This window comes from Pectinophora gossypiella, chromosome 12 (genome assembly GCF_024362695.1).
Source record: "Pectinophora gossypiella chromosome 12, ilPecGoss1.1, whole genome shotgun sequence".
NCBI lineage: Eukaryota > Metazoa > Arthropoda > Insecta > Lepidoptera > Gelechiidae > Pectinophora > Pectinophora gossypiella.
Window position 1 is genome coordinate 3363092 of NC_065415.1, and position 11418 is coordinate 3374509.

General features: G+C 37.6%; 1 protein-coding gene across 1 annotated transcript; it reads right to left on the reverse strand.

Annotated features, from left to right (window-relative positions):
• Window positions 1-3894: 3894 nt before the first annotated feature.
• Window positions 3895-5555, reverse strand: LOC126371551 (uncharacterized). Its single transcript, XM_050016876.1, has 2 exons — window positions 5421-5555; window positions 3895-4369 (listed from the first exon to the last, which is right to left on the reverse strand). The coding sequence occupies exons 1-2, from the start codon at window positions 5470-5472 to the stop codon at window positions 3999-4001; spliced, it is 423 nt and encodes a 140-aa protein (XP_049872833.1). The 5' UTR covers window positions 5473-5555; the 3' UTR covers window positions 3895-3998.
• Between the last annotated feature and the right edge of the window lie 5863 nt (window positions 5556-11418).

Genomic DNA, 11418 nt, shown 5'->3' on the forward strand with positions numbered 1-11418 from the left:
CCTTCCAACCCATAAAGGGAAAACCAGCCCTGTACAGGTTAGGCCACATACCTCCAATAATGCGTATCTCGGGCATGTGGGTTTCCTCACGATGTTTTCCTTCACCTTCATTTATGATCCAAATATGAATTCAAAAACAAATTTTTCGATTCGAACGTGCGACCTCAAAGTGAGAGGCAAGCGTTCTACCAACAGGCTACCACGGCTTCAAATAAATCCTGAGTAGACAAAGATATGTAAAAAAATAATTGTAATTTCAATACCTTATTGGGTTTATTAACAATACAACATAAACATTAACAAACCAAATGTAATTGATAGTATCAATTTAATGATGTAGATTAATTAATATTAAATAACGTGACAATTTCGAGAATCACTTCTTCGGCATTTCAACTCCGCTTTCAATGATGGTCAAATGGAACGTTTGCCTCGTCAAAGTCCGAGTACCATCGTCATGTTCAACTAAAGAACGAAGCTCATAAGGCCCTGACATAGTATCTGGTACGTTTGTAAAAGCTACAGCGCAGGAGTTGAAAGGTGGTGTGGCGCTAGCATAAGTGATGCCTTCAAAAGGAATGTTATTATTGGGATAGGCCTCATACATGATACCGTTGGGGATGGTGAAGTAACAAGCGGTAAGAGTGTCAAAGAAAGATTTCGGTATGGAAATGACTCGCGCGTAGAGTGGGTGGGAGATAAACGTCACGTGTTGTTCCGATAACTCCACCTGGTTCACTTGGGCATATCCTGAAACAGACACCAACCAGCAAAAATTCAAAAAAAAAAATCAAAAATATTTATTTTTCAAAATTGGCTTACAAAGTTAGCGCTTTTTGAACGTCAATAAAATTAAATTACAAAAAAAATATTATGTGACTAGCTGTAAAACTACTACCACATCGGAATCTGTAACGCTGAGGGAAAGACGTGGCCAGAAAACCTCCCAGCACAGGGCCCTAGTCCTACTGTTTCATGTTTTCCTTCTTTTTTTTAAATCCAGTTTGTATTACATAAGTTATAGACTTAAATACAATGGTATTCCAATTACAGTCGGTGGAAGGAAAGTGAAAAATAAAGAGTTTATGTGACTTTATCACAGAAACAGTGTTTTATGAGCTCCCTGACAGAAGCAGGCCTGTCCACATACGCAGTACCCGATCACGAGTTGTCGCGAAAGCCAGCCATCGCTCCCTTTGCACATTTTTGAGGGAAAGGTGCGACCCGACTTCCGGACGTCACCGCTTATTAAAAAACGAAGACTACTATGGAGATATTACTATGGCCTTCATGGTCTAGTGGTTGAGCAATGGGCTCACGATCCTGAGGTCTCACGATTGGGCTCACGAATCCCGTTGGGGACATATCACGAAGTCCCTTTGTGATCCCTAGTTTCGATTGACCGAACGTAAGATGATCCGTGCTGCGGCAGGTTAAGCCGTTGGTTGCGGTTCCTTTCTGACGTAAGTACGTAGTCGCTACAAAGGGCCTTTGGCAGCTCAATAGTGACCCTGACACCAGAGTTGATGAGGTTGGTAATCCAGCTCACAACCCACACAGTAGAAGAAAACCAAAATGGCGGAAAAACAAGATGGCCGCCATACAAAATTTCGTTTTTCCAGAAAATGTCTCGGGGGTAAAAACGATGTATAGGAAGTGTGATCAAAACATCAAGTTGAATATGGAAATACTTCTCGATCTTGAAAACCTGCTCCGCATCAGGGAGATACCCTACGGCCTGGCGAAACTATCGCACCTGGAACAATTCTTTTGTCGCACAACGTATTTAAATCTTGGTCAAATTCTATCGCCGGTGAAAAAAAATCAAAATGGCGGAAAATCAAGATGGCCGCCATACAAATTTTTCGTTTTTCCTGAAAATGCCTCGGGGGTAAAAATGATGTATAGGAATGTGATCGGAACGTCATGTCAAGTATGAAAATACATCTGGGTTTTCGATAGCTGCTCCGCATCAGGGAGACACCCTACGGCCTGGCAAAACTATCGCACCTGGAACTTTTTGTTTTCACGAAACCTATTTAAATCTTGGTCAAATTTTATCGCCGGTGAAAAAAAAAAACAAAATGGCCGAAAAACAAGATGGCCGCCATACAAATTTTTGTTTTTCCAGAAAATGTCTCAGAGCTTAAATTGATGTATAGGGGTGTGATCGGAACGGCATCTTGGAAAACTGCTCCGCATCAGGGGTCACCCTACGGCCTGGCAAAACTATCGCACCTAGGACTTCTTTGTTTTCACGATACCTATTTAAATCTTGGTCAAATTTTATCGCCGGTGAAAAAAAAACAAAATGGCGGAAAAACAAGATGGCCGCCATACATATTTTTCGTTTTTTCCTGAAAATGCCTCGGGGGTAAAAACTGTGTATGGGGATATCATTGGAACGTCGACTTCAATATAGAATAACTTCTAGATCTTTGAAATCTGCTCCGCATCAGAGAGACACCCTACGGCCTGGCGAAACTATCGCACCTAGGACTTTTTTGTTTTCACGATACCTATTTAAATCCTGGTCAAATTTTATCGCCGGTGAAAAAAAAAACAAAATGGCGGAAAAACAAGATGGCCGCCATACAAAATTTTCGTTTTTCTCGAAAATGCCTCGGGGTGAATATGATGTAAGAGGGATGAGATCAAAATGTAATATTGAGTATGGAAATACTTCCCGACCTTCAAAAACTGCTCCGTATCAGGGCGGCACCCTACGGCCTGGGAAAACTATCGCTCCTGGAACGATTCTTTTTTCACCAAACCTAATAAAATCTTGGTCAAATTTTATCGCCGATGAAAAAAAAAACAAAATGGCCGAAAAACAAGATGGCCGCCATAAAAATTTTTGTTTGTCCAGAAAGTGTCTCGGGTGTAAAAACGATGTATAGGGGTGTTATCGGAACGTCATCTTGGAAAACTGCTCCGCATCAGGGAGACACCCTACGGCCTGGCAAAACTATAGCACCTAGAACTTTTTTGATTTCACGACACTTATTTAAGTCTTGGTCAAATTCTATTGCAGTTAAAAAATGGCGGGAAAACAAGATGGCCGCCATACAAAGCTTCGAACTAATACAGGACACGCGAGCAGCTTGCTGCGAGCGCACCACGCGACATCTAGTTTTAATAATATAAAAATAAATAGCTAAAACTTATATGAAACACTTCTGATTTTAATTATTTTATTATTAATTTTATTTTATTTTATATTTTTTTATCTCGGGTTATTTTATCAAGATTAGGACGAAAATGAATTAATCGTGCAATATCAGCATACGAATAAAAGCGGTAGAACTTGGCCTGATATCGTTTTTTTTTTAATTTCATTAGATATGTGTCTGTATATAGTTAATAATTATAAAAGTAAACAAAAAAGTACTTTGTTTACAAAACAACTAAAATAGCGAATCGCATAAAAATTTTCAAAGCTATAGTATAAGTAAAATGGCAAGATATTTTTTATTTTTTCGCTCTTGTTATTAATCATCCCAAAAAAATATTTTCATGTAAAATTTTGCCAAGACGAAATCATATCGACTACAATGTCAAAAATCCAAGCTCCTAAATTTACGCGTCCTAACTAACAACTCCTAAGTTTACAAACTCTACATGTTAGATAAAATATGAGGCTTGTCCGTTTCGTTACTACAAGAACTATAGTATAACAAAACGCCAATGAACAGTCTATAAATTTATTGCCCATGATGACGGCATGAAATAGATTTTTCATACTCATGTGATGGTAGCAAAACGGCAAGGGTAGGCCCTTGCGCTTAGCTTTACTCGTCTTGGCGGGAGCACTCCCATGCCCCCAGATACCTACATGTGTAAAAGTCTGTGCAGGCATGATGAAATGACGATGATTCAAAAAAAAAAAAAACAATTTTCAAAATGTTTTTATTAGTTGAAAATACAAAGGAATTTAAATAAATAAACCTTCCTCTTTCGTTAATGTTTTAAAAATTCAAATATTACAAGAATTACTTTTAAGGCATCCCAACTTCACTCTCAGTGATAGTCAAATGGAAGGTCTGCCGGGCTAAAGTTAATGTATCAGCATCATGTTGAACCAAAGACCGAAGCTCATACGATCCTGATCTACTAGCGGGCACACCTCGGAACCCTACAGCGCATGTGTTGAAAGGTGGCGTAGCACTGGCATACATGATGTCTTCAAAGGGAATGTTGCTATTAGGGTAGGCTTCATACATGACACCGCTTGGGAAGGTGATGTAGCAAGCAAGAAGAGTGTCGAAGGGGGATTTGGGGATGGTGATAACTCGCGCGTAGAGTGGGTGGGAGATGAAGGAGACGTGTTGGTCATCCAAGGCTACTTCGTTGATAGTCTGGGCATATCCTGAAATAAAGATTTTTTTTTGAAACAGGTAGTAATTTTCTTGTATAAGAAAGGTGTTATTTACTATCTTCTACAATCGTGTGGGTTGTTAGGTAGATTACCCACCCCGTCAACCGTGGTATCAGGGTTACTAGTGCGCCGCCAAAAGCCCCTTAAATGACTCAAAAAGTAATAACCGGGACCGGGAGTTAATGTGCCTTCCGAAGCACGAATCATCTTACTTTCAGACAATCAGGTGGTCAGCCTGTAATATCCTAACTAAACTAGGGATCACAAAGTATTTTTTTATGATATGTCCCCGCCGGGATTCGAACCCGGGACCTCCGGATCGTAAGCCCTACGCTCACCACGGTCCATGGAGGCCGTTTATGGAGATGAGATTTGTAGAGCTCAACATTGATCGTCACATCGCATAATAAATTCAAAGATTACGGGTGTTAAAAAAATATTTGAAAGTATTTGAAAATTCAGACTACTACAAAAAGAAAATCGGTTTTGGTAACAAAATATAGTCAGAGATTCGGAACTACGAGTTCCGCGCCAACCAAATAGAGTATAAACAATAAATACATACGTAAGATTCAATAGCTTTATTTTCATTCGACAGGTGACATTTTAAAATAAGAATCATTATCAATCCTGGAAAGCGCAGTAAAATTAAAAACTCTTTATTAACATAACTCATGACTGTATGTAACCCTAATCACTGTTTTAGTCACCAGAAACACAGTTGTTTCACTAACACAGATAGTTTGAACATTATAGTCGGCGATACGGCTCACCACCTATGACGTTGGTCTAGCAGATAGCCTGGTGAGGTGTGGGTATGTAGTTCATCTTGTGATGGATCTCCTTTGATTAACCCAATTGGGGTATAGTTGTGAGCTAATGTTATGTTAACTCATGACTGTAACCCTTATCGGTAAGTCACTATTATAGACACATCACTAGAACACCGAAAACTTGAACTAAGAGAAACAAAAATGCACCAGACTCCTGATATTGTATGGTATGAACCATAATGGTGCCACTAAACACAAAAACATTTTACCTTGAGATGCCACAGCTACTAATAGCAAGAAAGACAATACTTTGGCTGCCATTTTTGTGATTGAAACATACAACGAAATGACTGAAATAAATAATTTGCATACGCTTTTAAAACATTAACAGGATTCGATATATTTTATCAATGTGAATAATTATCGAGATGTGTATCAACGCACTAATACCTAATCAATTCAAGTTACCGACATTGATAATTTCGTAGGGATCCGTAGATAAATGTTGCTTAAAAATATAAGTGGGTACTTAAGTCATCAACTCTGAACTAATAATCATTTTTTGAGGTAGGTAACATAACTAAAATATTTATGGGAAATTTATGGTGCGGTAGCGCGGAAAACGTGCCACGTGATGTGGGTACCTTTTTTTTGATGTAACTTATTGCAGATTTGCCGCAGATGGCATTAACTACTTGGCCGGACAAATGGGGAGCGCTGAAGACTTTCACACGGTACAACGATTAAGACAACAGGCCCGAAGGTGCCCAGTAGGGCGCGAACCTCGGCTTAGAGGAAAAATATTTAAAATAATTAATCTACGCTAGTGGGTCGATAGCGATAAGCGCTGATTGAGGTTAATTGTCGACCACATCCGCGGGGTCGGTGTGGGTACCAAAATAATTCAAATACCTACTAAAAGCACGTTATTTTTATTAAAAGATTTGTGTGCGTTTGACCACGATGCTGCCTGGTTAACCACCGATGGTCTAAGGTAAACCCAAGTAGTGCCTATTCATCATCATCATCGCGTCCAAGCCGTGTCCGGCGACGGCGACTCCTAAATGTCTATCCCAGGTCTGTTTTCTTGTATAAGAAAGGTGTTATTTACTATCTTCTACAATGACTCAAAAAGTAATAACCGGTATCGGGACTGTGCCTTCTGAAGCACGAATCATCTTACTTTCAGACAATCAGGTGGTCAACCTGTAATATCCTAACCAAACAAGGGGTCACAAAGTGATTTTTTGTGGTATGTCCCCACCGGGATTAGAACCCGGTGCCTATTCACTCTTGCCTTGAATGTATCTGGGAACATTTTTCAATTCCGTTCTTTTTTGACGTGACTTAATGTAAATTACATTCGCCCACCACCGCCTTATGATCATTCTAATGAACGTCTTTTATGTTTTTTTGTCATTGCTCTGTGATAATTTTGAGTGTGTGTCTTGTTTTTGTGTGTGGCGTCCTTTGATAATAAATAATTTATATTCCTTGCTCTGAGGGCTCTCACCCGGTTCCTTTGAATCTGTTTTATAATCACTATATAAAAAAAATAAAAACGACTTTTTCAGATTTAGCACTCAGACTGAATTAATCAGACGGTAACTGATTAATCATATTAAAAACTAAGATTTTATCAGAGTTACGTGAGATCCGGTTATTTGATAAAGATATTCCTTACACATTAACATTTACTACATCATGCTATATATACGTAGGCTAATCTTCCACCTTATAGACATAGATACTATACTCAGATTACATTAGACGAAATTTTGAAAACAGGTTTTAATTATCGCTTTTGTCAACATAATTCAGTGGAGACTGTACATCACAATATTATCAAAAATTAAGCTGCTCAAAGTATGATGGACTTTTTTCCAACGAAACCACTAGTTGCAGCCACTTAAAGAAATTCACATTAAAAAGATAACTACTTCGCAGTCAGACTGAGTGTAACTAACAGTAGCAGCCCTTCTAAAACCACCACAGAACGCCTATTTTTACATATCATATAAAACGATATAGTGGTCAAAAACACTGTCACACCACAACTTATAGACATATTTGCGGTCCCGGTAGAACCATCGACAAATTCAAAATTCAGAGTCACTCGTCAGTTCATAACACACAGAATAATAGAAAGGGACCGTGACCACAAAAGGGACAATGGCCACCGAAAGGACACCTTACGAAACTGCGAAAATTAGGCCTGACCACAGGTGTGACTTTGCTGCAAATTTGTGGCGAAGTCCAAACATGGGTACACACACCTGATTCCGCCAATTATGCACAGGGATATTTATACTGTGAAAAGCTTTAATGTTTGCTTTGGAAACGCAAGTGGACCGAAAATGGAGCCGGTTTAGGGAGCTAATAGCCATATTAATATTATAATAATGGCTTTTCGTTGTTTATTTATATTAAAATATACTTCCCATGGTTATTGCACTCCATCCAATTGATTGAAGAGAGCCCTACGCCCGGGCCGTAGATATTGTAAAGACGCTCTTTATGTACGTTATTTTCAAAACATAATTGACATTAACGTAGATTGATTTGTAACTGCAACACAAAATGTTATTAACTATAATACTTTTTAGCATTATAACTAAGCAATAAAAGTCCGCGTAAAAGTATCAATATATTCGTAAACAAAAAATATGATATTTTGATACAAATAATATTAAAATGTGAATGTAGACGTACAACATTTTAAAACAACTATTCTAACTTTATATTCACAGCGTAGTAACTCGCACCTATCGATTCTCGAAAACTCATAAATGTCAATGAAAAAATCAAATCAAATCAAATCAAATATACTTTATTGCACAGAACTAAAATTTCAACAATCAGACATAACACATGAAAACAGTACAATTTGGGCGGCCTTATTGCTCTAGAGCAATTTCTTCCAGGCAACCACCAAAAGGAAACAAACATTTACAAACAACTTGGATGCGGGATGGTGCAATAAAAAATTAATACCTAAAAGTAAAACTAAAGTTAATATAATAAATACTCTATACTATACGTACATATATTAATAAATACTCAATATAATATAAACCATATATACTAAAAATATACCTAACCATAATCAGAGAAAACTATAATAATAAATAAAAGACTATACACACACATACAAAACAAGTATTGAAATAAATAAAATAAAATACAAAAGTATTTATATTTGAAACAATATTCCGCTAACAGCTGTATCCGATAGAATTATTGAATGACGATGAAATTAAGAACACAGTCAACCACAATTACGCTAAATCGTGGATTGGATTGGACGAGGAATGTTCATTCATTATGAATCCGATGTTAATCGCATTAAAGTACTATGATTTGGAATGTTTTGTTATATTTTGTCATTTATTTATTTATTAGATACCTACACATACACATAATTTCTAATGGGGTGGATAGAGAGTTAAGAATGAGGAACTTTCCAGGCTATATTCACCAAAAAAATAATACGAATATATACAGGCTGTTAGTGACATCGTAACAAAAACTTTGAGGGATGATTCAAGCTATGATTCTGAATTAATATCAAGTGGAACTTTCGACCGCAAAAGTATAGAATTGAAAATAATTAAAAATGACAAAAAATATAACTTTTGCGACGGAAAATTCTACTTAATATCACCTGAATTCCACCTGATATCTCAGAATCATGGTCCAAATCACCCCCCTTAGTATTCGTTACGATGTCACTAACACCTGTATAATATTATATTATTATAGATGGCGTTGTACAGCTTCAACGTGATAATTACCTATTTTCTCATTACTAAGAACATAAGAACATAATTATTCCAAAAAAAATGTGAAGAATAATTGTTATTTAAATTATTTAAAATATGATCTAAAATAATTTTAATTAATATTTTAAATTAATTGAAATTAATAATTATTCTTCTACCAAAGTAATATGCCATGCCAGAAATGGCAATTCACTTAAGTTTCAATCCAGATTTTCAATAAAATTATTTTTTACCCGATAAATTGAATTTATTCCGAAAGCATTTCCTTTTTGAAGTGTAATTTTTTTTTAATAAAAGCACTTTTAAATGTTGTACCTATTTGGGGAAAAAATAAGATGATAAGGAAATAGATTTAAAAATCGTAATAGGATTCAATTTTAATCCGGATTTTATCAGAACATCGCAAATACTTATTTTAGAACTCAATTTCCGAGTAACTTTTAGATTTCGTTAAAGATTTTAAGTTAATATTTTTCTTTCCCTTCATTTAAATTGAAAGAGGTAAATATTATAAAGTATTTGCAGATTCTCCTATAATCCTACGCATTATAGAATCAAATCTTTATATTACTTGTTTATCATCAACTGTTTGGTTGTGACCGTTAGAATGCCAGGTCACTCGACGTATTCTTCTTCTTCTCCTATCGTGTGGGTTGTGAGGTGGATTACCAACTTCATCAACCCTGGTGTCAGGGTTAACACGGTAACAACGGCTTAACTTGCCTTCCGAAGCACGGAGGAGCTCGAGATGAAAACTTTTGTGGTCACCCATCCTATGAGCGGCCTTTGCGCAAGTTGCTTAACTCCAACAATCGCAGACCGAGCGCGTTTACCGCTGTGCCACCGAGTTCCTCGAAACTTATTACATACGGCACTTATAATAGGCGATGGGCTAATCACCATACCGTTAATTAAATCCGTCTTAGGACTTCGCATCAAAAGTGATTGCTTGTGGATGTGCCCTACCTATGTGACTCTATGTACATACATTCCACGGAATAGAAGTAAGAGATTGGAAGGTCCATGTGATCGTGAAACGCGCGCCAAACAAAGTATGAACAAATAGTTAATACGTCGAATATGAACTCCACTCGTCCTCAAACTTTACAACGCGCGGATTTCCACAATAGTATATTAAAAGATCGTCTTGTGCATTATATCCTGCAGAGCAAACAATCAAATATAGACTCTCATACAAAGACATCCCTCCTTTTTACAGGAAAGCTAAAAACCTTAGCATCGTCGGCTATTTAGGCAAAAAAATATTTTTGTGTGATTTTTGGGTATCTTACGAAAAATAACGATAGAATGAGAATTTGAGTAGCAGTAGAGCTATCGTAGTTATCAGTTGCAGGTCTGACAAATGTGTGTTAGGGCTTTTCCATTCTCTTGCTTCTATTCCGTGATACATACAAACGTAACTCACGCCTATTTCCCGCCGGAGTTATTCAATTCATAACATAACATAACACATAACATAAACAGCCTATATTCGTCCCACTGCTGGGCACAAGCCTCCCCTCAATCAACCGGAGGGGGTGTGGAGCATACTCCACCACGCTGCTCCAATGCGGGTTGGTGGAGGTGTTTTTACGGCTAATAGCCGGGACCAACAGCTTAACGTGCCCTCCGAAACACGGAATCATCTTATTTTTTCGGGCAATCAGGTGATTCAAGCCTGAAATTTTGTAATTTTTTTTAATTCAAATTCACGAATATCTTTATTCAGTAGGTAACATAGTTACACTTTGAATCGTAATTTTTTACATAACAAACGTCTCGTCCGCCTAAAACTACTGCAGCTTCTCACAACCTGCAAAGAAGCTGCAAGAAAAACCTCAGCAGTAAGTAGAAACTACCTCTATGTAAGTCCATTCGCCCATTCGTTTCCATTTATATACATATATGAGATAAAGGTCCTACCAAAAACCAGGCTTGACAGAATTAAAATCTTTCCAAGGCAAAGTTTTAGTGATTTCGATCACGTTCGCCGAGAACTCTCGTTCGTTATAATGTGTCACGTAAAACAATTTCCAGGCCCCTTATCCAGGGCCGCGCTTGGAATACAATACACTCGCAACGATGCTCGGGAAGCCGATTCAATGCGTAGTCTACGAAGTGAGACAAGTTCTTTTCATAAACAGAAAATTAAATCGTTAAGCCGTTGGTCCCGGTTACTAATTACTGATGTAAGTAAATAGTCGTTAAGCCGTCGGTCCCGGTTACTACTTACTGATGTAAGTAAGTAGTCGTTACATGAGCCATGTCAGAGGCTGTTGGCTGCTCAATAATAACCCTGACACCAGGGCTGTAATTCACCTCATAACCCACACGATAGAAAAGAAATCGATAAAAAAACTGATCGGGCGAGACTTGAACCCACAGCTCTTGTCAAATCGGGACGAGCGTTTTAACCATTACACCACAGGGTCCCCCGCCTGTTCATGCGAAATTCTTTCGATCTATGTATCATCATTAATCCGAC

What these genes read in the sequence shown, in the direction of transcription:
- LOC126371551 (XM_050016876.1), bottom strand. Translation starts at nt 5,472, where the DNA reads ATGGCAGCCAAAGTATTGTCTTTCTTGCTATTAGTAGCTGTGGCATCT. An exon ending in AGTAGCTGTGGCATCTCAAG is followed by an intron (nt 4,370 to 5,420) that starts GTAAAATGTTTT and finishes TCTTTATTTCAG; the next exon opens with GATATGCCCAGACTATCAAC.